The sequence below is a fragment of the Pleurodeles waltl genome, chromosome 2_2 (genome assembly GCF_031143425.1).
Source record: "Pleurodeles waltl isolate 20211129_DDA chromosome 2_2, aPleWal1.hap1.20221129, whole genome shotgun sequence".
Taxonomy (NCBI): domain Eukaryota; kingdom Metazoa; phylum Chordata; class Amphibia; order Caudata; family Salamandridae; genus Pleurodeles; species Pleurodeles waltl.
The window spans coordinates 1120884838-1120912629 of NC_090439.1; the positions used below are offsets into that span (position 1 = coordinate 1120884838).

General features: G+C 46.2%; 1 protein-coding gene across 1 annotated transcript in view; it reads left to right on the top strand.

Annotated features, from left to right (window-relative positions):
- LOC138282912 (latent-transforming growth factor beta-binding protein 4-like) overlaps positions 1-27792 on the top strand; it is a 269263-nt gene that overhangs the window by 169859 nt on the left and 71612 nt on the right. Inside the window, exons 14-17 of the mRNA XM_069220935.1 lie at positions 3938-4066; positions 6492-6584; positions 13974-14069; positions 15544-15639. Coding sequence (XP_069077036.1) covers positions 3938-4066; positions 6492-6584; positions 13974-14069; positions 15544-15639 — 414 coding nt within the window. The remainder of the gene's footprint in view (positions 1-3937; positions 4067-6491; positions 6585-13973; positions 14070-15543; positions 15640-27792) is intronic.

The window sequence follows — 27792 nt, forward strand, 5'->3', positions numbered from 1 at the left end:
AAAGGTACCATTCTTATGGCCATTCAAAGTGAGAAAGATGTGACGAAAATGGTGGAGGATATGGTGTGGGCTCATCGCACCACCATTAACAAAGCAACAGGTTGTTCTCCGTTTGAAATGATGAGAGGCAGGAAACCAGGTTCTAAATTAACTCCTGCCTGGTTGTTATATACTAACCCCAAGTCTGTTGAAACTAGGATTGAATTTTTTTTAAAAAGTGACATAGTCGAAGGGGATTGGGTTAAAATCAAACGAGGAAGAAAATACCACTACTTGCCAAAGACAGCTAGACTCACCAGCACCTACTCTGCACAGACACAGCAAGCACCAACGATATCCCACTAGAAAGGAAAAACAAAAGAAAATTACACAAAGGACAACACAATACACAGTGTGCACAATCCCAAAGATAATTTCACACACAATCAAACAAAAGCTAAATATGCTGCTATTATTACAGCATTTACAAAAAACTCATTCATGCAGGGCAATGATACTCATTTGGAGTAAACAGTACAAAAAAACCTTTTCTTACCAAACATATGCAACTACAGATCAACCAGTGTTGAAACTGCAAACAGAAGTCATAGCAAAAGAAAACAAAAGCTTTACACTCAAAAAAATGATAAAACATTACAATCACAAATGACAACAAGTAATTAAACAGTTAACAATATGAAGTCTGCCCTTTCAAATGCCAGCCACACACATCGTTAGCCAAACTTAAGTCCATGCTGAGCGCCAGTCCATGCACACCGCCAGCCAAAGGGTAGCCCACACACGCAGGCCATCAGCCAAACTCCAGTTCACGCACACAGAAACTTTCCCTGGTCTAACGGCCTAACAAATGGCCAATCAGAAATGGTCAAAATACATGCCTCAGGGGAGCAGACCTTGCCAAAGGGGCCACCCCGACATAAAAATAAATAAAATCCCTGGTGTCTACTGGCTTTCTCCCCCACTGCCCTCTAGGGGCAGATGGACCTAAAAATATGGCCAAAACATTTCCCCAATAAAGGGAAGAGACCCTTGCCCAAGGGGCCACCCCCCAAACATACAACAATAAAATCCCTGGTGTCTAGTGGCTTTTGCCCCAGATGGGCCTAAAGATATGGCCAATCTACCCCTGAGGGGTGGGGGGCAGAAAATGTCCAAAACATTTCCCCAATAAAGGGGAGCGACCCCTGCCCAAGGAGCCACTCCCCCATATACAAGAATGAAGTATCTACCCCTCCCGCCCCCCCACCCCCACCAGATGGAGATCGGTCTAAAAACAGCTGATCTGCCCTCTGGGGGGGCCGTATACATAAAAAATGCTCCCCAAGGAGAGTGACCCTTGCCCAATGGGTCGCTCCCTGCAAACATTACCACTATAAAACTTTTGTAAAACTCCTCCTGCAAAAGCATTTTCTACTGAAAAATGTTTTGGAAGATAATTTTCAAACTGCAAATCCTATTATCTGCACACTTTTTTCCTCATGATTTACATTTCAAAACATCAAGAAGGTTGTGAAATTTTGCAGAAAACATCACAAAGGTTTGGCAGTAAAGGCGTGGAAACTTGGCAAATACATACCATTTATCAAACCTTTCGTTGGTAGCTTTTATTTACCTGTTCAATGCTTTTTTGCTAATTTTTAACTATGAATGTAGTGGAGAAATAGCTCATTAAGCTACTTCTGCTTCGGTTGTAATGGTGCCTTAAATTCAGTCGTTTGCCTGCCAGAGAATTTAGTTAATCGAAGACTCATGGTATACCGAAATTAAGCTGGTGAAATAAAGAATTCATGTGCTGTACTTTTGTGGGAGATGCTTTTAAGACCATTTTCCTCCATGTATTTTCACTTAGCTCTGCACTGGACCAAATCTGGTAGTACATGTCTTTAGGGCCAGTCATACTAAGAATGGATTTAGTTAGAAAGGGTTGTAAATTGTATAGCGAGTTTTATGAAACCTATTCTGATTCTGTGAACCAATTTATGTGCTAGTAGAATGTTTCACAAAAGCCTGATTCTTGGTGGGTTGCAATTCAACCGACTTCAAGAATATTAATAAGGTAGGTTGCAAATTGTGACCCACTATGAATCGCATCCATCACAGGGATGGTGTCCTGTTGAGGTCTGCAGACCACCATGTCTGTGACTGCTTTGAAATAAAGCATTTTTTCTTTAAATGCAGCTCATTTTCCTTGAAGTAAAATGGGATGCATTTAAAACAAAATTAAGGGCCAGATTTATCATTATTTTACATAGCGCACCAAGCCACCTTGCAGCACTGTGTGAAAGGGAAAGGGCAGGAATGTGCCATATTTAAGATCATCCTGTTCATTGCTTCCAATGGCGCACAATGTGGTGCACAACACAGTGGTGCAAGGGTGCCTGCATTGCAGACAGGATTGTTTTTTTGTGCAGGAAGGGGCACCTTCCTGCACAAAAACAATCCTCAGACGCTTTTTCTTCTTTCTGTGTGTGCTGTAGAATGCAGCACACTTAGGAAGAGACAGCAACGAGAAGAAATAAATATATTTCTCCTTGGTGCGCCTCTTCTTGGAAGGAGTAGAATTTTGAGACATTCCCAGGCTTACCACTGTTGGTAAATCTGTCAAAATCCTTGGGTGGGTGTGGGGGAAAACCCATGCTCCAACCATGGAACACTCTTTGAGGCAGAGTAGCAAAAGGCAACACTTTGTGCTGCCTTGCGTTACTCTAGATTAATTAAGCCCCTCAGGGCCACGTAAGGTGGCCTTCCGTGGATTGATAAATCTCACTTGCATCTCCCCTTTTCCCTAAACATGGAGCTAACATTTTTAGGAAAGGCTGTGGTCCCTGGGACCACAACCTAGTCTTAAAAATATTTTTTATCAATATTCAGAAAAGGGAAGGGGTCCCTTTGGGACCCCTTCCAGTTTGCAAATACCTTACCACTACCTTTCAGTAGTCGGTAAAACAAATGTTTTGCAACAGGATTTCAGTCACTAAACAGTAATACATCTCCCTATGATTCAGTATTTGGAAGGGACTCGGTATTTGGAAGGTCTGAGTGGGCATTGTTTATTGTGTGGAATCAATTGTGTCATAGAGTATCTGAATTCAAGTCCCTTTAATGTATCCTGATTTAAGGTTTTCCAGTTTCCTCTTCCAACAGGAGTGAAATAGTACTTTAGATACTGGAACACTGTTGATAAGCAGCGATTCCTATTACTAGCAGTGCCTAGGACCCACTGACTGTCTCAAGACTCAGAGGAAATGCCACACAACATTAAATAAAGGATGGAGCATAAAGGGGGAAGTTCTTTGAAAACAGATTTGTTATTGCGGCTCATTCCCATGTTTCCTGCTTGATCACCTTAATTCAAGACATGAATCTATGAAAGATGCAATGCTAGGGGAGAAAACGTTACATACTTGTAACTCCATTTCTCTAGGGACAGTGTCTTTCTCAGACGCCAACGCGAAGACTACCTATTCGTAAGGGAACAGTTCACTTTAAAATTAGTTTTTATTTATAGATTCACATTTGACCCACTTTCCTCCACTGTGAGCCTATAGGTACACACATGAGATGAAATGAAAACCTCTCTTTTATTGGCTGTAGGCCAAATCCAAACAATGAAGTTGATGGGTGGGCTACATAAATGTTTGGTTTTCATAGTTAAAATATTCCTAACCTGATGATGAGAATAACCCAAGCATAGGAATTTAAGAAAAACAGCAATGCTGGATGATTCTAGTTACAGGTAAGTGCCTTTGGATATTCAAGACTGACCTCAGTTTTGCTAGAGTTGAGCATGCACTGCCACCATCCTCTGAGCTTCTAGGGAGAGGGGTTTATGTTGTTTCAGCAGCTGCTCACATTGTGTGCTAATTATATCCAAAGGCCGCAAATGTATGGACTCCCTCCCCCACCCCTGATCCCTTCTCTCTCTTCTTCCATGCAGATGTCGATGAGTGTGCAGACTTCACTCGCGGAGGCTGTGAGCAGGTCTGTGAGAACCACCCCGGGGCATTCAACTGCAGCTGCTCCCAGGGCTTCGTTGTGCGCACTGACGACGCAACCAAGTGCGAACGTGAGTGCCATTTTCTTTGTCATTTCTGGTGCCTGCTCACACTGTGGGTGGAGAGCAGTGGACAATACATTGGATCTTGTACAGTGAAAAAGCGTAGTAGAAGCTTTACTATTGCACAAAGAACAAGTACAGCATATAAAGCGTAAATCTGTGCTTCACAGAGATAAGCCCCAGCACATAAAGGGTGTAGTAAAATCAGATGCCTCATGCACACAGGATGGACAGCCTCACAGGGAGCAGCAGTGCCGCCATTCCTGACCCATAGTGTATGTGCACCGCTTGGACAGCAGCAGTGCACGCTAGGTGCAGAAAAACAGAACCAAGTTACTTCCAGACAGAGTATGGCAAGTAGTTTCAAGCACCCCAAAATTAAATCACAATGTGGCTCCATTGTGTTTCTTTTATCAAAGGGATCTTTATTTTCATACACCTCGAAACAGCATCTCGTGAGTGTCTTTGTCAAATTCTGCATTCTTCAATCCCATACAGCGTAACAAGAACTTTTCTTAGCCAACACGTTTCGTCCACGCAGGCTGTGTATCAGTAGACTTCCTCAGGGCTATAATGTCAATATGTTTGTGGTGGGCAAAGGCAGTGCAGAAAGCAGGTACAGCACGTCAGAAGCAGTGCTGGCTTTTCACACTAGATGCATATTTACACACCACATACACACACTATCACACGGAAAGCGAAAGTGCATGCTTCCTGGCAGAATCCCTCACACGCAGCATGGACAGCAGCAGTGAAAGCTTCTGCCGGGGGGACCCTTGGTGTCTTTCACAAACCAATGATCGATAGTTCATGTTTCCTCTTGGTCTCGCACAGCTTTGTCTAGGCATGACTACTTTCCAAAGCTGATCCTCAACTTTGGAGGCATTATGGGAGAGGAGGTGGCGTAACCACCTGAGCTGCCGACTTCAGAGCTGAGGGAACCTAGTTTGAGTCTCAGCATTGGTTCAACTTCCTGTGATTCTAGGCAAATCACTTAATCTCCCTGTACCTACAATTCAGCGCCTTGAAACCCTCAAGTCCTCAAGGGTGATTTGCTGTGCTTTACAAATTCAGGATTTATTTTATTTATTTATTTTTGAACGCACATATTCCTGCCAGAGACCTGTCGAGCCATTCCACATGGACACTCGGGCTTTACCTTGGTGGACATTGGGAACAGGCAGGGTGGAGTCTTAGTGCGTAGTTTCTGAGTGACGCTAAACAACGTAGCCCAGGTAATGACGGATATTGACACTTTCAAATTAATGTATGGAATGGTCCCCTACCCGCTAATGTTATGGGAAGCATTTAAGGCCACGATCTGAGGTTCTGTGATTAGTAGCACAGCAAACCGCAACCGACTCCAACAGGAAACTGTGGCGCGGATGGAGGCAGGAGTCCTCACCATGGAGACATCATTTCCTACTTCACCCACACCTGAACTACTTTCACAGAAAGCCCACCACAAATCCCCTATGGCAGACTCCTTTAAACGAAGATCGGTGTATCTATCCCTCACACATGGACTCACAGAACTGATACAGCCATCAGGAGCACAAAATTAACCCCCACTTATCACCGGTACAGCACAGGGAGCAGCGATGCACACGTCTATCACACAGCATCGATGCAGCACAGGCAAATGTATCTATATACGTTTTCCTTACTAACACTCACACACAGCAGCAGCACAACATTCTCTTACACAAGGCACATGTGCAGCAGAAGGGCAGGCACCCTTGCACATACAGCACAAGAATAGCAATGGCAGTAGTGCAAGCTTCTCTCGCCCACACACACTTCCTTCCCCACAAACAAGCAGGCACTTTCTAAGTGCACTGCCCTCACCTCCATCCAGGTGAATATCAGCAGCAACCTCTCCCACTTTTGTGGTTTATCACAGACCAGGCCTACTGCTACTCTCACTGCTGCAGGAATGTAATACTGCTCTGGTTTGTGGACCTTTTGATTCCAAGGCGTAAAAAGGGTCAGGGCTGGAGTGAGCTAAACATGAACAAAGGTGTAAAAAATTCAAGCAATGGGGAAGTATTTAAAACCCTAACTGTGTGTAAGTACTTGTCCTTTGGTGTAAGCCTTAATCTTGACATGCAAGATTCCACTAGTAGATGTTGAGCTTCTCCAAAGCTTAATTGTCTTTCAAGGACATTTAGGCCTTTCCAAAATATATGAGACTTACTTTGGGTATGCAGAGGTTTCTATTGAATAGTTAGAACTTTTCCAGGTACTTCCTTTTGGTATGCAGAGTTTTCTGTGGATTTTTTTTTACTTTTCCAGGACAAACTGGGACTTCTTTAGATGTGAAGCTTCACAAGTTCTTCTACGATGGCAAAATCTTGATGAGGGGATGTTCAGGGATTAATTCTACCATCATCCAGAAATTACCACAAGTCCATTTACGTTTTGTTTCTTCCAGCTGTGTGCAACCCTCCCTGCCAAAACTACGGAGTCTGCGTGGCGCCAGATACGTGTGATTGCCCTGCTGGGTATCCAGGCCCAGGCTGCTCAGGTAGGAAATATGTTCAGATGAAGGTGTCTGGATCTGGATCTATTCACACTGCTTTTAAAATATTTCAGTCTACCGTGTTGTTAAAGAGCGCATGTGGTGCTATGGGGAGGACCTAATAATTTGACGCGGCCACTCCAGTCCTCTCAAGCAGTTTGTTTTGGGTATATGGCTGCTTTTCTCCCTCACTACCCTGCTTGACTGTCCTTGCTACAGAAATCTCCTGTGCCCAATGATGCTTAAATCTTTTTACATCACAATCAATATACCAGCTCAGTCTGTAACTCTTGATCTGTTCCTTATTCTGATATATTTGCTTCTACAAATTCTGTTGCCCTATTTTATTTTGCAGTCTACATAAATGTAGGAAAGGGCTAGGAGCAAATATTTGCAGGAGGTTTATACCAAGTGTTTGCATCCAATTTACACTTTGGTGTGAAAAATTGTTCATATTTACAGATGCTTGTTTTCATTTAAGGCCTTTAAACATTGCATCCCAGTTTAAAGGAAATGGATCATATCAGTATAAACAGATGTTTATGAAATAAAATGGCATCCCAAAAAATGAAGTTTCCGAGAATTTGTTATTTTTGTTTTCTTAGTTAAGTGGCCAACACAATGTGGCTTTGTTACAGGAGGTTTGAAATGTGTCTGCTTGTGGTTTGAGATTTAAGAATGGCAGTAAAAATGTTTTTATTAACGTTAGTTGTAGTCTCCCCTTCCAGTTCATGTGGCGTAGAGATGCGGGATTTACACACAATGTCTCACATTAGATAATTTTTTAACATTGTTGTTTTATCTTGTCAAAGATTGGCGAAATATTTGATTCATAAGAATATTTAGTGGCATGTCTCTAGCTCTGCACAGCAGGACACTTGGGAAACATCCCACGGTTTAATAATTCAGTATATTGCTGATTGAGCGGTACCTGTAGAAAGCTTAAGGACACAACATGCTGGAGAGAGTAGTGAAAACAAGACACAGCATTTTTCACTACCCAGAACAGTGTAATACCCGTAGTCACAGCTTCTTGGTGGGTCAAAAGCATGTGCCTTTTTAGGCAAAATTTTGCATGCTTGGATGTAAGATCGTTTTAGATCGTCAAAGAGGTGAAACCACCACCAGTGGGATCATAAAACCGACTGAGAGACTTCAGACCATCAGCACCAGCTGCCTCCATACCTTCAGAGAAGACCTACAAGAGGAAAGAGCAATAACCATCTACCTCAGCAAGGGAAGCCCTTGAGACTTCCAAGCATTCACTTCTTTGCTCAACCTGAGCTCTCCGGCGGGCTGGACTTTGATACCTACCACAAAAAGTGGCAATAAACAAGGAAAGTCAGATGGGTACCGTCCGCTGTGAAGAGAACTATACAAATTCCTTTCTAAAGCTTTTCCTGGGACTGAGTCTGATGGCCCCAGGTTGGAAGAGATCCCCAAACCTCTGTAATTAAGAATATATAACATTTTAAGTTATTTCTGTTTTCAATTCCACTTCTTGTACATAGACATATGGAATAAGCTAACTTCTAAGTAGACAGAAGTGAGGGGGGGGGGGCTTTTCCGACTAAGTAGAAAAAATAACATACGTGTTCTTGACAGAGTGACTGGGGATCCCTTGAGCCTTCTAATAACAGAGAACTATACAAATTCCTTTCTAAAGCTTTTCCTGGGACTGCTTCTGATGGCACAAGGTTGGAAAAGGTCCCCAGACCTCTGTAATTAATATATAATGTTTTCATTTCCACTTCTTGTGCTTATGTATGAAGTGGGGGGGGAGTTTTTCTGGCTAAGTGGAAATAATAACATACTTATGCTTGACAGAGTGACTGTGGATTCCTTGAGCCTTCTAATAACAGAGAACTATACAAATTCCTTTCTAAAGCTTTTCCTAGGACTGCTTCTGATGGCACAAGGTTGAAAAAGGTCCCCAAACCTCTGTAATTACTAATATATAATGTTTTTATTTTTTTCTGTTTTGTTCCACTTCTTGTACATGGTACAATGAAGCTGCTGAAATCCAAGCAACTAATTCTACATTTTCACGTCACAAAAAGTTAGCTGGCTGCAGAGTGCACAGAATGCCAATGTTGATTAAAAAAAAAAGCATCTACTCAGTGTCATGGTTGGACTCTCGCTCCTTGGCGAGACTGCTGGTTTTGGGATGACAGCACGTTTGTTTGTAGGGCACTAAGCCACTTCCTATAACAAGTTGGAACCGTCGGCCCACCCCTCCTGGCTCACAAGCAGTACCTCACCAAAAACCCAAACAGTTAAAGGTGATTTCTGGCAGCCTTTTCACATGGACTCTAGATGAGACCTCTCAGGGGAGTCGTGGTGGAACGGAAGTTACCCTTTTCTCTTGTAAGCAATCAGTCTCAGTCACAGAAAGGCAATGAAGGAGATGCAGGAGAGTTTTCAATATATTTATTAAAAAGATTGCAATCTATGGTAAAATGCATGAGCTGCAATGATTAGGATAATGAACAATGAAAAAAGCATAATTGTAAAGATGCGAGACGTGAATACAAAGACCCCCACCATCGTACAATAAATATGAAATGTAAAATCCCTAGAAAGAGAACCTAATCTCTAATCTAATGAGAGCTAATGAACCTAATCTGCCAGTACCATGTCCATGAGAAGTGCCCCTCAACCCTTGTTACCTTGGAATGAGGTTTCTAGGTCAGACTTCGTGTTGACACAAAGGCTGATTTCTGAAGCAAGATGATGTGCAGTGTAGATGGCATCTGGAAGGAATCCCTCTGATAACCTTGTCCGTGTGAGATGTATTTATACAGATCATGTAGGACCCCTGACGCAGGGATGTTCCCAAACAACTGATAAGGAGGCAGACTTGTAGCAGCAATTATGTAAACACTCCCTAACAAGTGTACATTATGGTCCTGTCACGCATAAGTGAGAAAGGGACATGATGTGAATACCTACGCACTTGATTATGACGCTGATCGTGTTGTCTTCATAAAGTGGCACTGATAACGCATATCAAAACATTTCTATAACTATAAACAATGGCAGCCATCTTAAAAGAAATAATAAAATAAATTGACTAAAACAGAGCACTCTAGGTAGGTTTAAAGTCACTAGGTGATGGGGACACAGGCCTAAGCTAATCTGAGTCCCAATAGAAACTAAATTGGATTCACTACATCAGTATATCACCATGAGCATGCTCACCAATCTTTGTGGGAACAGCCTTTGCTGCACCAATGTGTAATAAAAACAGCTAACTGACAATATACAATGCTATGTTAGCTTTAGCCTTAATGCCCACCACAGTGTGCTATGCTGGCTTTTAAAGGGCTGCTGCAGTGTTATTAGCTCAATCAGAAGGTGAAGGCCAATACCTTGGAAGCATGGCCTTGATTTGCCTTCTGCTGTGGCCAACAAGCCTGGAACCTTGGTCTCATTAATAGAAAAAACCCTGCAGCTAGACTTTACATTCCCCGGTGCCTCTTGAAAGCTTTCATCTCGCTTCTTTCAGGGCCCTTGCTGTCCGCTGTCCTGTTCTTGCTCCTGCAAAAGCCACTGATGTGGATGAAAAGCAGGAGCTGTGAAAGAAGGGAACCTGCACAGCCTCTGCTTGCCCCTTGGCTTTGCCACATTGGCTTCATTTTATTTAACAACACAAAGGGAAAGACACGGCCTACAGTGCACCCCTCTTCCACGTCTCTGTGACAGTGTGAGCCGTGGGAAGAAGGGGGAAGTCTGCCCCCTTTTCCTTCAGCCACAGCTCAGCCTCTGCCTCTATGATTCATCTGCACATGTTTAATTTCCTCAGTAACAAAAGGACACAGAGGGGGTCATTCTGACCCCGGCCGGCGGCGGAAGCCGCCGGCCTGGCTGGGACCGCCAGAATACCGCTGCGCGGTCAAAAGACAGCCGCGGGTATTCTGGGTTTCCCGCTGGGCTGGCGGGCGACCGCTAAAGGCCGCCCGCCAGCCCAGCGGGAAACACCCTTCCATGAAGATGCCGGCTCCGAATGGAGCCAGCGGAGTGGAAGGGGTGCGACGGGTGCAGTTGCACCCGTCGTGATTTTCAGTGTCTGCATGGCAGACACTGAAAATCTTGGTGGGGCCCTGTTACGGGGGCCCCTGCAGTGCCCATGCCATTGGCATGGGCACTGCAGGGGCCCCCAGGGGCCCCACGACACCCCATACCGCCATCCTGTGCCTGGCGGCCAAAACCGCCAGGAACAGGATGGCGGTATGGGGGTCGGAATCCCCATGCTGCGCCGCCATGGAGGATTCCCCAGGGCAGCGGAAAACCGGGGGTACACCGCCGGTTTTCCGTTTCTGACCGCGGCTGTACCGCCGCGGTCAGAATGCCCAAGGGAGCACCGCCAGCCTGTTGGCGGTGCTCCCGCGGTCGTTGGCCCTGGCGGATTTTACCGCCAGGGTCAGAATGACCCCCAGAATCTTTTACTTGATAAATGGTCTTCTTTATAACTATTGTGGTGGGATGGCTGGATATGATTAAAATAATGATATCCCTATTTTTCGTTACCCCATACCAATGTTGCAAATCTGATTTCCTCATCATGTCTTTAAATACATTGACAAACTGCTATCAACATTTCTAACTAGAACCTCATTATAAAAGCCTAAAAATGGAGGAAAAAGTCACATTCCACGATTTTGTTTCTTTCTGTCAATTTTGGTCTTAAACAAGCTTGTTATTGGATGACCAAGAAACAAAAAAGAGGTTGAACCAGGGTGGATTGCTGCCTTTACTTAATCTAAATGGTAAACGTAGAGAATATAGAAATGTGGCTAATAAGCTATGAACCTCAAAAGCAGTTGATATTAGCCAGACATTGGTCCAGATTTAAGAGAGCCTGGCGCCACTTTAGTGCCGTCTTAGCATCATTTTGTTTACACTAAGGTGGTGCTAAGGTGGCCTTTTCCCCATACCAAATTTACAAAGTGGCGCAATGCATGCATTGCGCCACTTTGTAACCATTTGCGCTACATTATGCCTGCGCCATGCATAATCTATGCAAAAGGGGTGTTCCCCCATTAGGGGGGCCGAAAAAATGGCACAAACTAATCTAAGAGATTTCTTTGCATCATTTTTTCGGCACTATTTAACGCCTGCTCAGAGCAGGTGTTAAAAGGGGGCACACCATTGGTTACTATGGGCCCTTATGTACTGTTCAGGGTTAGCACCAAAAGTTTGAACAGTACATTAATAGTGTAAAAAATGTTGACACTATTGCCCCTTACCCTGCGCCATGGTGCACCATATCTTAGATACGTCGCACACCTGGTGGCGGTAGGGGGGCATTTTGGGGTGCAAGGAAAGTGGAGCTGTACTGAGTGCAGTACCACTTTCCTTAAATCTGCCCCATTGTGTTTTGTCTGTAACTGAGTTTTCATTACTTCATCACCCCTCATTACTGTTAATACATTTTGGAGTGACCATTGTTGGACAGGCTCTTCACGTAAAGCTTCCTTTTGCAGTATGTGGTTTAAGGATTCGCCCTTGGATGTATTGGTGTAAGTTATTGGCTTAAACAAATCAGTTTCTATGTATCAACATCCTTCTATCTCTGGAAATGTTTGGTGTATTTGCCTTGCCATCTTTGCTGACCAGTTACTATCGAGCTATAGACATATGGAATAAGCTAACTTCTAAGGAGACAGACGTGGGGGGGGCTTTTCTGACTAAGTGGAAATAACAACATACTTAGGCTTGACAGAGTGACTGGGGATTCCTTGAGCCTTCTAAAAACAGAGAACTAAGCAAATACCTTTCTAAAGCTTTTCCTAGGACTGATTCTGATGGCACAAGGTTGGAAAAGGTCCCCAAATTACGAATATATAAAGTTTTTTTCTGTTTTTATGTCCACTTCTTGTACAGCAATGCATTCACAAAGGGTAACATTCGTATCTTACGAGCTATATGTTAATTCTATTATAACACTGTTAATAAATAGTGTGGGTTAAAGTAAAGACACTTCTCCAACACCATTAATTGCAAAAAATTATTTCATAGGTATATATAGTTATACCTTTGGATACCATCACCTCCCATTCAAATATAATACATATAAAATAAGTTGCATGTTGCAATAGGGTAAAATGTTTTTAGTTTGAGAGAGAGGGTTTCAGTGATATGTGGCCCAAGACATAAAGGGGGTCATTCTGACCCTGGCGGTAAAATCCGCCAGGGCCAAAGACCGCGGGAGCACCGCCAACAGGCTGGCGGTGCTCCCATGGGCATTCTGACCGCGGCGGTACAGCCGCGGTCAGAAACGGAAAACCGGCGGTGTACCGCCGGTTTCCCGCTGCCCTGGGGAATCCTCCATGGCGGCGCAGCTTGCTGCGCCGCCATGGGGATTCCGACCCCCATACCGCCATCCTGTTCCTGGTGGTTTTGGCCGCCAGGAACAGAATGGCGGTATGGGGTGTCGTGGGGCCCCTGCAGTGCCCATGCCAATGGCATGGGCACTGCAGGGGCCCCCGTAACAGGGCCCCACAAAGATTTTCAGTGTCTGCCATGCAGACACTGAAAATCGCGACGGGTGCAACTGCACCCGTCGCACCCCTTCCACTCTGCCGGCTCCATTCGGAGCCGGCATCCTCATGGAAGGGTGTTTCCCGCTGGGCTGGCGGGCGGCCTTCTGCCGGTCGCCCGCCAGCCCAGCGGGAAACCCAGAATACCCGCAGCGGTCTTTTGACCGCGCAGCTGTATTCTGGCGGTTCCAGCCAGGCCGGCGGCTTTCGCCGCCGGCCGGGGTCAGAATGACCCCCAAACTGTTTGATGTGTGCTTTAGTGGTTACTTTGATTGTAATAAATATGTTTACTGGCCACAGAAGCAGATTGCATTCATATAACGTTTGTTATTGATATTGTAGCAAAGGAACCAATTAAAAAATGAATGTCCCCCATGGTCCCTGCAATTTGAGAGTCTTCACATTTCCTAGAATGCTGGTTCCTGCCCTTGGGCCGAATTTATTGATTTTTCATCACCCCACCCAACTCAATACCTGGACCCAAGAATCCACTAAATATACTTAAAAACTGAGGGAGCTAACAGGCCAGTCACCCAGAGCTCTTTTGTATTACTACATGTACAGAGGCTACAGATAGGACAGTGAGGAGGGAGCTTCACTGATTGGCTGGTAGGGGTTGTTTGGGTGTGATTGACAGTGTGACTGTCTTAGCTGTCATTGGCCAAAGGCGGTTGCTGGTTCTTACAAGGAGAACGAGGAACTCTCACAAAGGAGGCATTGAAAACAGTGCTGTAGTTGTATGAGCTAAACGTATTACTGTGCAAGGTGCACATTGTTGGAAATCTTCGGAAAAATGCTGCTTTCAGCTGTACTGCACAGTGACACTGCCATGTCCCTCTCTTTGTCTCTTTAGCAATGTGTGCCCCACCTTGTGCGCATGGCGGGACGTGCATGCGCTCCAACACCTGCCTCTGCCCTTCTGGCTGGACCGGTCCTGGCTGCCAATCAGGTAAGGCTATCTCATTCATAAAGACCCAGGAAGGTGCACATGTCAATGACCCCCAGCAGTGCAGACCTTCGGAGCGGTCAGCGTACCTAGTTATCAATCTACAGCCCCACCGTCCATCCAGCTGGAGGTTAATAAATCTGAACTCCCAAACAAACCTCATAGAGGTAGTCTGGCTACAATTCTATGCAGATTTGGGGCACCAAAGTACTATTTTACCTGTTTGATGCTCTCACATACTTCATTCAGAACTGCATCTGTTAGTGAGGTCTCCAAGCCTAGTTGTCACTGGGCCACCCTAAAAGCATTAAGAGCTATCAGAGCAATCAGCACCAACTGATCTGAAGATCAGCATTGCTGTTATGGTATGTTATGTTATTAGCATTTGTAGAGCACGTTTCGACCATTTGTATGATGCCAAAATTTCAAAGTAAGACATGGACTTTGCCAATAACTTGCTGGCCAAGTTTGTGACTCTGGTATACAAAAAAGTGACTTTGTGACTGGAGCACTTCCTAAGTGTGGACTGTGACATACGACAGACTCACCAAATGTCACTGCTGATTCACCAGTTACAGCTGATGATCCAAACTGCAATAAAGATTGCCCCTTTTCGTGAGGAAGAATTCTCAGTTTTGGGGGCATAAGGGGCTGCAGGACCAAGGGCACACCGTCAAATGGCATGGAAATGTGCATTTGTAACGATAAATAACCAGTTGATTACTTCTTAGTAAGCTTCTTTCTTCCGATTCTCCCCAACCCATCCCAGGTTTGCAAAACACTGCTGATTTAAACAAAAAAACATTTACAATTCCATTACTCATGCCTCTATCCTGGGAGGAGCCATGAGAGGCGTCACTCGTAATCCCTGATGAGTAACTACCCTTGGACACCAGGAATAAAGAAAAGAACTCTGGGATGCAGGGTGGCTTTTAAGTTTTGGGACAAGGAAGGGGCGATCAGAGTAATGAAGATGAGAGGAAAATAATCTAACTGATGTTCCCTCTCATCCCCTTCCTCCAGTCAGGATTTACATTCTGAGGACCTACTACACCCACATGTAAGTGGCACAGTCTGTTGGACTACTCCAGTAAAATCCCTTCTCAGCTCTGGATTTTTTGCGTTCTTACGGTGAGGAAAGAGGCGATCCATCCGAGAGAGGCTCCTTGGACGCCTATCCTGTGCAGCCTTGAGAGGAGTGTGTGGTGGGTGATTGTATTGATACTGCTGGGTGGTCTAGGAGTATCAGAGCTGAGTCTCTCCGGCTCTGATGTTGTCATAGCCACGATGAGGGCTGGGTTGGTTTTGTGCTTGTTGAGGAATCCGGATTTTTATGAATTATGACAGCATTCATTGGATGGCCCATCACTTAATTTGTTTGATGATGTTTGCTTGGGCTTGGAGACCTATTTGTTTAACATCATCAAACAAAGCAACGTTCTGGATTTAATTAACAAGACTTTATTTGTCCCTCTAGCTGTATGCGAGCTGCCTTGTGCAAATGGAGGCCGATGCATCGCTCCAGAAACCTGCCAGTGCCCCTCGGACTACAGGGGGGTGCAGTGCCTCATACGTAAGTTGTTCACAACTGCAGGTGTCAACCATTTAGATTTTAAGAAATGTGGTGAACTCTTGAGACCAAAAAAACCCACTCAAATGCACGGTGTTTCCCAATATTCTTATGGTATTGTATTATATTGATTTGTATTGCAACATTTATATAGCACCTACTACCTAAGAATGAATGACTGCATAAATTATAGAGCACACTGTCACTCAGAACTGAGCATCCTGGCGCTATTTCAGATAAAGAAGTGTTTGCTAACATTAAGGCCCAGACAACGAAGAAGATCACCAATTAAACTTGAAGATCATTCAGTCAATCGTCTACTAAAATCATCAGCTAGGGAAAAAGCCATGTTTTAAGGTTCACTATCTATGAATCGATATGATTTAGGAAGCTTGTTCCAGATTTTGGAATCTAACAAAGTAAAAGATTTTCCTCCTTCTGTTTTATGCCTAAAAGAGGGGATGGCTAGCAAATTCCGGTTAGAAAATCTCAAAGTTCTTTGAGTCCTGTAATGCAAAAAGCGGTCAGAAAGATACTTAGGACCTGTAAGGTGTAAAGCTCTCAAACCCAGTGTGTTTTAAAGATTTAATCAAAGCAAAACAAGTGCCAAATCAGATAAAACTTGGGAACAAAAAAGATAGAGTACAATCATACACTGTGATAGGATGAAGAAAGAGTGCTGCCTTTCTTTTTGAATATATGTGGGAAATGTTTCAGTGTCGTGCGTGATGGCCACAGAGATGCATTTATGATATTATGGGATGTAGCACTAGCAATGTAGTGGATGAAGAGGCATGAGATGCAGGCATGCAGTTTATGTTTTTCAGTATGCTGGCACCTATGAGCAGCTATACAGGTTCTTTTATAGTATTTCATATGATCATGGTCCACCTAGTTCACTACTGCACTGGGTTGTTCAATCACAGGGGTGGAGATAAAGATGGTGGAGAAATTTGATGTGATGGACATTCTTACTACCCTACCATATCTGGTTGTTATTTTGGTCCCAGTATGTAGCTAGCTGGGACCTGCAGTGGTGGACTAGACTAGAGTCCTCCGGTTGGCCAGCAATATGTGACAGATCTCTTCAGCTATTCTACGCCTGTTCAGTGGGGATGGTTTGTTTATGGGCTCATACAGTAATGGGTGAGAGACCAGACCCATAGCAGATATGCCTTATGAGTATAAGAGGATTAAGCAGAACAAAGTATTTACTATGCAGCTTGTATAAACTATGTGTGGTTACAGACTGCTAAGTTTTCTGGTGTTAGTATTAGTGTGTGCCAGAAGGGTAACATGAATGTCTACATAATACCTAGGCTAACCATAGGTCATCCCGCAATAATTCACCTGGTCATAGGAAGTAGTGTGCTGGTTAGGATGCTCCTTCTGTGTGGGCTATAAAGTATAGATTGTACTTGAAGGTGCTGTTACCTTTCCGAGTTCCTTCCCAAGGTTACGTAATGATATAGTTATCTTGGAAATAGCCATGTTTTCAACTGTCTTCTGAAGTATATATGCTCCTGAATGCTTTGAATCTTGGCTGTTAGGGAGTTCCAGTACTTGGCAGCTTGTATAGATTAAGCAGGGCCTCCGATAGGCTTCGTAAATTTAGGTGGTATGACGATTCATGGTGTAAGCCTGAAGCACAGGGTCCTGTTTTGTTTGCATTGCTTGAATTTAACTTGAAGTTATAATGGTCCTTTTCCTTGGAAGGCTCTCTGGATGATGCAGAGTGCCTTGAACATTGCCCTTCTAGCTATAGGTAGCCAGTGGAGCGATTGTAAGACTGTAGTCATGTGTTCTCTTGGGGGAAGGCAAAGAGGAGTCTTGTGGCAGCATTTGGAATGAGTAGTATTTTGTGTATGATGAATCTGGGTGTTCCAAGGCAAAGGCTGTTGGCATAGTCAATCTTGGTGATTATGAAAGTGAGTATGGCTTGTAACTTCTGTTAGTATCACAGGTATAGGAACCTGAGGCACAGTGTTTTGACTGTGCAGAATGTGCTTGTGCACCATGCCCTATTGGCATGGTGTATCAAGGATAGGTCTGAATCTATGTTTACCACAAAGTTTCTCACACCTCTTAGTAGCGTTGGATGTGCCTCGAGTTCCTTGGATAATATGCCGGTAGGCTGGTATTTTGTCATTGTCCGAAAGGTCGTGATTTCTGTCTTTGAGGCATTAAGCTTCAGGTGGTTACTTAAATATTTATGTATGGTGCAAAGGCATTCATCAAGTTTTGAGTTGCAGAGGTCTTCCATTTTTAGAATTATTCTCTGCATAGTTGTGATAGGTGAGGTTGAATGCTTTAATCAGGTCTCCAAAGCAGGCGTAGGTAGATGATGAATAATAGAGGTGATGCAATGAACCCCTAAAGGATGTCACAGTATTATGTGTGAGGAGCTGATGAAAGGTGGTAGGTAAACTACACTTTGGGCCTGATTACGACCTTGGCGGATAGGATACCCTGTCACAAATGTGACGGATATCCCGCCTGCCGTTTTACAAGTTCCGTAGGATATATTGGAACTTGTAATACAGCGGATGGGAAATACATCAGGCTTGTGACAGAGTATCCCATCCGCCAAGGCCCTTTGTCTCTGATGCAAGAAGGTATGTATTTTTTAGAGCATTCCCACATATTCTAAGATAATGGATTCTATGTAGTAGCTTGTGAGGTGGACAGTGTCAAATGCCACTGATAGTTCTTGTTCACTGTGAGTTTTAGGTCATCTCAAATCGATATGATGACTGACACTATGCCTCTGCCTTGTCTGAAGTCAGATTGTTGGTCTGATAACAAGTCATTTTCTTCTGTGAAGTTTGAAAGCTGCTCTTTCAATATCTTTCCCAGGGATGGGCCATCTAATATTGGTCAATAGTTTAGTGGGTCAGATGGATTGAACTTTTTCTTTTTGAGGAGTGGGCAAATGTAGGACGTTTTCAGCTTAGCTGGGTGTAGGAAAGTGCCTCCTTTGACATGGTTACCGCCCCACTTTTTTTCTGTACATGATGTGATTTCCCTGCTAACCAGGTCCCCAGTACAAGAGCTCTTTCCCAAAACTGCACAGTTGTTACCCCAATCGGTAAAACCTTTAGCACCCTCTGTAAGTTCCTAGTAAATTGTACCCCTGGTACCTAGGACCTGGGGTACTAAAGGAGGTCCCTAAGAGATGCAGCACTAATTGTGCCACCCTAACAGACCCCTCACCAAGCACATGGCAGGCTGCCATTGCAGGCTGCGTGTCTTGGTGCAGACAGAATTGAAAACACGGCTTGGCACACAGACTGTGTGCCATGTCCCCTAACACTGCATGCAATATATGTGAGTCACCCCTCCAGCAGGCCTTACAGCCGTAAGACAGGGTGCATAATATTATATGTGAGGGCCTATCTACACAAGCAGATATGCCCCAGCTATGACTTTGTCGATTCTCAGACATAGTAAATGACCCAGGAAGCCATTTAAATGCATGTGCGGGGCACTGGTCAGTACAAGTTACTCAGCTATATGATGGCTTCACGGAAGATAGGGATGTTTGGTATCAAACATCTCATATTGGTGAACCCATACTGATGCCAGAGTTGGATTTAGCAATAAATGCACCCAGAGGGCACCTAGAGGTGCCCCCAAACCCCTACCAGCCTCTGGTGTGCTCACAGACTGGTTTCTACCAGCCTGCCACCTGAGACACCATTCTGGACCCCTAGGGTGAGAGCCTTCTGCTCTCAGGAGGTCCAGAACAAAAGCCTGTCTGGGAAGAGGGTGTAACACCAACTCCCACAGGATGACCTGCTGATTAGCCTTCCTAAGGGGGCAAGCCTCAAAGGGCTGCCACCTTTGAAATGTGAATCTGGCTCCCCTCACAGGAGAGGAAGCCACCCCCTGTCCAGAGCCCATTTGGCACCTGGACAGACGGGAAAATTAGTTAGTCAGGTGGGTGTGCCACCTCCAGGCTAGTCCCACCCCTAAGGTGGGCTACTGCGAGGTGGACACGACTTTTCAGAAGTAGCCATCTTTCAGATGACATACTTAAGAATTCTGGGACAGGGTTACGCCCACTTCCTACAGGAATTGGTCATATAGGGGGCATAGTGACCCCAAGGGTCAGTAGCCCACTGACTGCTACGCTACACATCCCTAATGCCCCTACATTCAGTATTTAGGGGTGCCCCTGGCAGCAGAGAAGCAGATCCTGATGACCTAAGAAGACCAAGGACAAAGAAGAGCCACACAAGCAGAAGAGGAGAAAAGAAGCATCTGACATGGTACCAACCCCGCCAGCCTGTCTGCATCCTTCATCAAAATCTGTGCCAAAGTTGACACATCCTACAGCTGTGACTCCAGAAACCTGGGCGGACTGCCTGCCTTCAATAAAGACTCAAGGCCTTCCATGAACAGCTGACCTGTTCTCCAAAAACCTTCAAAAGAAGGGACTCTGAAGCCTCCGGAACCGCCAAGAAGTGACACCAGAAGTTACCACTGTACCTGCCATCGCCGACCCACAGTGAAGTAGACCACCGGTGCCAACAAGATTCCCCAGCTTCCCAGAGTTTGAGTCCACTGTGGTTTCACCCCTCCTGGACTCCCCGTAGTCGTCTGCAGCCTCTGTATGCAGGCCCCTCTCCCGCGGCTTCTGTGGTGAGAGAAACCTGATGCCTAAAACAACCACTGCACCCAGGGCCGGCTTTAGGGTGGTGCGAGCAGTGCGGCCACACCGGGTGCTGACCTGGGTTGGGGGGCGCTGGCCTCAGGGGGGCGCTGTTTTAAGCAATAACCTATGAAACTTGCGATTTAAAAGCACCTTCTGAAAAGTTTCTTGTGCGTCCAACCTTCAGAAAGCAATTCAAATGTCAAGATACCTCTTGTGATTAATGTTCCTGCTAGGGATAGGGATGGGAGTTTTGTCCAGCGGCAGCTTTGACTCACCAGAAAGTAGCATAGTAGGTTAATATGTCTGCTGCAAATAACAGAACTATATTTTATGTGGATAGCTGAGTGGATTAGTAAAGCTAGCCTTTACAAGCGCTTTAAGACAAATGAATGTGTGTGAAAGAGGGGGCTAAGGAGAGATGAGGGGCACATTTTCCAGGTAGTAGTGAGGGAATCCGAGAAGGTGGTAATAGGGTGGGGGTGGCACCAAAAAAGACTGTTGCACACGGTGCCACCAGCGCTAAAGCCGGCCCTGACTGTACCTGTCACCTCTGGCCTGAATTGAAGTGGACCCTTGGTGTCAGCAAAGTCTCCCAGCTCTCCTGAGCTCAAATCTGCAGCCTCAGACCACAGGACCCCTAAACTACGAGTGCTCCTGGACACAGAAACTTGACACCAAAGGACACCTCTGCATCCGTCACCAATAACCCGGAGAGAAGAGGACCAAAGGTGTACCTACGTCTGCAAGCACCCCAAGTTTGTAACCTACCTGTTGGTTGTCCCCTACTCGCTTCGTAGCCAGAGCCTGCAGCCTTGTTCCACGGAGACCAATCCCCATTGAAATACATTGGGCACTCAACGCTGAACTACACCTCTGCACCCGGCCGCCCCAGTGCCTCCGGGAGTGACCTGCTGGTGTGGTCCTGACCCTTGCCTAATACTCACCTTAAGTCTCGGAGATTGGTCCCGTAAGTCATCAAACAGTACCTGATTGCAGAACTTATTTTTCCCCCCATAACTCAGAAATTGCACTATGTCCACTTTTTAAAGTGAAAAGAATTTGTTTTTAAAAATGTACTTACCTGAACGATTTTTCTCTGATGCCTAAACATATATAAAGATACTTGGTATTTTTATAAATTGGTGTGGATCTCCTTCTTGAGTCGTGTGTCTCATTTATTGACTATTGTGTATATTTGTAGATGCCTTGCACTCCTCTGTTTTAAGCCTAAGCCTGCCTGATCTCACTACCCCTAAATAGAGCACTTGGGGATTACATACAAAGCTCTGTCCACTCACTGGGGAACCCCTGGACCCTTTACACGGTATTCACATACCACATAGAGGGCCACTTTCCTACAGTGGGAGTGAACCTAGTTTAAAGTTTTGGAAAGTCACTCTTTTTGGCATGGCTACCCACACTTTTTGCCTGTCTATCAGTGTGTTTAGACTGTTTTCACTGGGATCCTGCTAACCAGGACTACAATGATGATGCTTTCTCCTCTAAATGTGGTTGCTTTGGTACCCTTTACACCCCACAATTGGCATACTGGTGTACCCCGTAAGTCCCTAGGTATTCAGTGCATTGATATACCAGGGCTCCCCCATGGGCTGCAGCATGTATTATTCCACCCACGGGAGCCCATGCAAACTGCGTCTGCAGGCCTGCTATTGCAGGCTGTGTGAAAAGGTGCATGCAGCCTTTCAATTCTGGTCACTGCACCAGATCACTGTGAGTCACACCTATGGTAGGCCCAGAGTGTAGGGTGCTGGTTCCTGTTTGTGAGGGCACCCGTGCATGAGCAGAGGTGCCCCTACGAACTTCAGTTCTAATGCACTAGTCTTCGTAAGTGCACAGAAGCCACTTTACCCACGTACTGGCCACAGGTCAATCTGTGGTCCAGCTACATAATGGTAACTCCGAACCTAGGTATGTTTGGTATCAAACATGTCGGAATCATACCCCAATAGTAATGCTAGTATAGTGATATGATTCCATGCACTTAGGGGGATCCTTAGAGGACCCCCCCCCAGTATTGTTCCTACCAGTATTCCAGGGTTTGCAGGCAGCCCACACTGCTGAAGCCCCTCAGACAGGTTTCTGCCCTTCTTGTGCTTGACAACCTCAAGCAAGGGAAGGCAGAACAAAGGATTTCTTGTAGGAGAGGGGATGCAACACCCTCTTGTAAGGAAATGCCTCCTTGGCATGGTTGCCCCCTGACTTTTTGCCTTTGCTGATGCTATGTTTACAATTGAAACTGTGCTGAGGCCTGCTAACCAGGCCCCAGCACCAGTGTTCTTTCCCTAACCTGTACTTTTGTATCCACAATTGGCAGACCCTGGCATCCAGATAAGTCCCTTGTAACTGGTACTTCTAGTACCAAGGGCCCTGATGCCAAGGAAGGTCTCTAAGGGCTGCAGCATGTCTTATGCCACCCTGGAGACCTCTCACTCAGCACAGACACCCTGCTTGCCAGCTTGTGTGTGCTAGTGAGGACAAAACGAGTAAGTCGACATGGCACTCCCCTCAGGGTGCCATGCCAGCCTCTCACTGCCTATGCAGTATAGGTAAGACACCCCTCTAGCAGGCCTTACAGCCCTAAGGCAGGGTGCACTATACCATAGGTGAGGGTACCAGTGCATGAGCACTGTACCCCTACAGTGTCTAAGCAAAACCTTAGAAATTGTAAGTGCAGGGTAGCCATAAGAGTATATGGTCTGGGAGTCTGTTTTACACGAACTCCACAGCACCATAATGGCTACACTGAAAACTGGGAAGTTTGGTATCAAACTTCTCAGCACAATAAATGCACACTGATGCCAGTGTACATTTTATTGCAAAATACACCCCAGAGGGCACCTTAGAGGTGCCCCCTGAAACTTAACCGACTATCTGTGTAGGCTGACTAGTTCCAGCAGCCTGCCACACTAGAGACATGTTGCTGGCCTCATGGGGAGAGTGCCTTTGTCACTCTGAGGCCAGTAACAAAGCCTGCACTGGGTGGAGATGCTAACACCTCCCCCAGGCAGGAGCTGTAACACCTGGCGGTGAGCCTCAAAGGCTCACCCCTTTGTCACAGCACCGCAGGACACTCCAGCAAGTGGAGTTGCCCGCCCCCTCCGGCCCCGGCCCCCACTTTTGGCGGCAAGGCCGGAGAAAATAATGAGAATAACAAGGAGGAGTCACTGGCCAGTCAGGACAGCCCCTAAGGTGTCCTGAGCTGAGGTGACTCTAACTTTTAGAAATCCTCCATCTTGCAGATGGAGGATTCCCCCAATAGGGTTAGGATTGTGACCCCCTCCCCTTGGGAGGAGGCACAAAGAGGGTGTACCCACCCTCAGGGCTAGTAGCCATTGGCTACTAACCCCCCAGACCTAAACACGCCCTTAAATTTAGTATTTAAGGGCTACCCTGAACCCTAGAAAATGAGATTCCTGCAACAACAAGAAGAAGGACTGCCTAGCTGAAAACCCCTGCAGAGGAAGACCAGAAGACAACTACTGCCTTGGCTCCAGAAACTCACCGGCCTGTCTCCTGCCTTCCAAAGAACTCTGCTCCAGCGACGCCTTCCAAAGGGACCAGCGACCTCTGAATCCTCTGAGGACTGCCCTGCTTCGACGACGACAAGAAACTCCCGAGGACAGCGGACCTGCTCCAAAAAGACTGCAACTTTATCCAAAGAAGCAGCTTTAAAGAACCCTGCAATCTCCCCGCAAGGAGCGTGAGACTTGCAACACTGCACCCGGCGACCCCGACTCGGCTGGTGGAGAACCAACACCTCAGGGAGGACCCCCGGACTACTCTACGACTGTGAGTACCAAAACCTGTCCCCCCTGAGCCCCCACAGCGCCGCCTGCAGAGGGAATCCCGAGGCTTCCCCTGACCGCGACTCTCTGAAACCTAAGTCCCGACGCCTGGAAAAGACCCTGCACCCGCAGCCCCCAGGACCTGAAGGACCGGACTTTCACTGCAGAAGTGACCCCCAGGAGTCCCTCTCCCTTGCCCAAGTGGAGGTTTCCCCGAGGAAGCCCCTCCTTGCCTGCCTGCAGCGCTGAAGAGATCCCTTGATCTCTCATTGACTTCCATTGCGAACCCGACGCTTGTTCTAACACTGCACCCGGCCGCCCCCGCGCCGCTGAGGGTGAAATTTCTGTGTGGGCTTGTGTCCCCCCCGGTGCCCTACAAAACCCCCCTGGTCTGCCCTCCGAAGACGCGGGTACTTACCTGCTGGCAGACTGGAACCGGGGCACCCCCTTCTCTCCATTGAAGCCTATGCGTTTTGGGCACCACTTTGAACTCTGCACCTGACCGGCCCTGAGCTGCTGGTGTGGTAACTTTGGGGTTGCTCTGAACCCCCAACGGTGGGCTACCTTGGACCAAGAACTGAACCCTGTAAGTGTCTTACTTACCTGGTAAAACTAACAAAAACTTACCTCCCCCAGGAACTGTGAAAATTGCACTAAGTGTCCACTTTTGAAATAGCTATTGGGGAATAACTTGAAAAGTATACATGCAATTGAAATGATTCAAAGTTCCTAATGTACTTACCTGCAATACCTTTCAAACAAGATATTACATGTTAAATTTGAACCTGTGGTTCTTAAAATAAACTAAGAAAAGATATTTTTCTATACAAAACCTATTGGCTGGATTTGTCTCTGAGTGTGTGTACCTCATTTATTGTCTATGTGTATGTACAACAAATGCTTAACACTACTCCTTGGATAAGCCTACTGCTCGACCACACTACCACAAAATAGAGCATTAGTATTATCTCTTTTTACCACTATTTTACCTCTAAGGGGAACCCTTGGACTCTGTGCATGCTATTCCTTACTTTGAAATAGCACATACAGAGCCAACTTCCTACACCTCTCCTTTGGAAATAGGTGTTACAAGGCTGGGGAGGGGCACCACTGGCTTGTTTTGAAGGGCACATTTGGTGCCCCCCTTGCATAATCTGGTTTGCACTAGTCCAGGGACCCCCGGTCCCTGCTCTGGTGCGAAACTACAAAAAGGGAAGGGGAGTGACCACTCCCCTGTCCATCACCACCGCAGGGGTAGTACTCAGAGCTCCTCCAGGTGGCCACTTGATTCTGCCATCTGGGAAACAAGATGTGCAGGGGCCCTCTGGGAGCATCTGGTTGGTCAGGACAGGTGACTGACGTCAGTGACCCCCTCTGATAATTGGTCACCCTGCAGAGTGACCAAGCCCCTTGTTAGGGCTATATTGGGATTGGGTTGGTCAGGACAGGTGACTGACGTCAGTGACCCCCTCTGATAATTGGTCACCCTGCAGAGTGACCAAGCCCCTTGTTAGGGCTATATTGGGATACCCTTGTGGGTGGGACCCCAGATTTGGCATGCAAGACTCCACCAGGACTTCTCTGCATCAACCTCTTCTGCTCCTGGCCACCGGAGCCGCTGCTGGACTTCACAGGAACCAAACAAGCATGCAACTCCAGAGACGACCTCACCTTGCAACATTGTTTCTTCAGCTCCTTCCTCTGAGGTTGGCAAGTCTTCAGCTGCACCAAAGAAGCAAGAAGGAATCTCCCTTGGAGTGAAGGAGTCACTCCCCTGCATCCGCAGTCTCCTAAGGCAACGACGTCTGGCTGCTGGGGTCTGCTCTCCACAGGAACTACATGGATCCTCAAACACAGGTAATGGTTCTGAGGGGTCCTCTTGGTCCTCTCTGCCCTCTGTTCAACTTGGGAGACGGTGAGCCCTTGCCCCTCCTTGCAGGACAGTACCCCCTGTGCACCACAACTCTTGCAGCAACCAGGGCTTGTTGACTCCTGCTCCAAGGGATCTTCAGGCTCCAAGTAGCCCTGGCCCCCAGCACTTCATCCTTGCAAGGACAGTCTCTCCTCTGCTGCACCAGCGAGGTGGGACTCCTCTCCACGTGTGCTAACTGGGCCTCACTGCAACTTACTGTGCCTGCTGCCAGTAGGTTGCCTGTGGGGGTTATGACTGCTTCTGTTTGCTTTCCCGACTGCTGATGGTCAGCCCCGACTTCCCTCCAAGGGTCGAGGCTCCTGGACCTTGCTGGTCCTCTTCTTCTCTGTAAATCCTCTTATTCCCAGATTTGCGTTCGCCACGTCTTGTTGGTGGTCCTACTGACCATCTGTGATACGGCGACCGGCGTTGGATATCATCTGCATGACTCCAAGGGCCTCTCTGCAGCTCCTGGGCTCCAAAGCTGATCTTCATCTTCCCTCGTCGACTTGGATCTTCATCCACAGAAGGGTGGATAGTGGCTTCTGCCCCACCTAGACACTCCTGCGTGGACTGGACTCTCTCTCCTCCTTTTGCAGATCCTCTTCATCCGGAATTCACCGTTGGGTTCCACTGGACTGGTCCTGGTCTTGCAATCTTCCTTTTCCAAGTCCCCTTGTTAGTCTTTGGGAAGACCAAGTAACTTACCTCTGCTGTCTTGGTTGCTGTGGGTCACTAGGTACTCACCTCTTGGATTCCCGAGTTCTCCCAGCTCCCTTCTAACTACTCCAAATCCTTGGGTGGGGGACCTAACTTCGGATTCCACTAGTTTAGTATATGATTTGGCCCCCTATAGGGCCCTAGCTATTTTCTACTATTTCTTGCCAATGCTTGTTGTGTTTCTATGCTAATTCCTAATACTTACTGTATATATATATCTATAGTTGTATTTACCTCCAGTTGGGGGTCTGCCTATACGTAATCTAGTTCAGTGTTACTGTAATAAAGTACCTTTAATTTTGCAACACTGTGTGGTTTCTTTAATGTGTGATAAGCTACTGTGTGACTGCTGTGGTGTTGCAAGTGCTTTACATTCCTCCTAGGTAAGTCTTGGCTGCTCACCACAGCTACCACTAGAGAGCCCTGGCTTCCTAGACACTGTCTCACTAACTAATATGTGTTGCCTGGACCTAGTAACAGGTGCAAAAACCATAGGTGTCCACCATACACCAGGCCAGCTTCCTACACCAGGGACTTGTAGAGTAGCTTCCAGCTACCTCCCCTGCATAGGTTGCGTGAATGTTATCTTTAACCATTTTTGGAGGTGTCCGGTCTGACGGTGATCCTGACCGTCTGATTTTGATGATATATCACACAAACCTTTTTCTGAGTGGGTATCGAAAGTATTTAGTGCTAGATTATTGATTTTGTCTCTTTCTATCTTGGTTGGGCCATGTTTTGGGGTGGTGTTATCTGCTGTATCCTCTTTAAGGTAATGTTCTAACATTGTAATTTTTTAGTTCAGTTTCATGGAAATTGTGCCACAGAGGGTTTGGAACTGGGCTGTTTAGTTGCTAGATTCTGATGAAGTTTGTTAAAACAGCAGTCCGCTTCAATTATGTGGGTGGAATAGTGCTGTTTGTTTGTCGTTCTGATACTTGTTCTGTATGCTCTGTTTTCATCTCTTAATTTCCTCCACTTGTGTAGTAGTTGTGTTTTCATTGTTTTTGTGATGTTGTTATTAATACGTGTGGTTTTCTTTCTGTGGTTGACGTTGGATA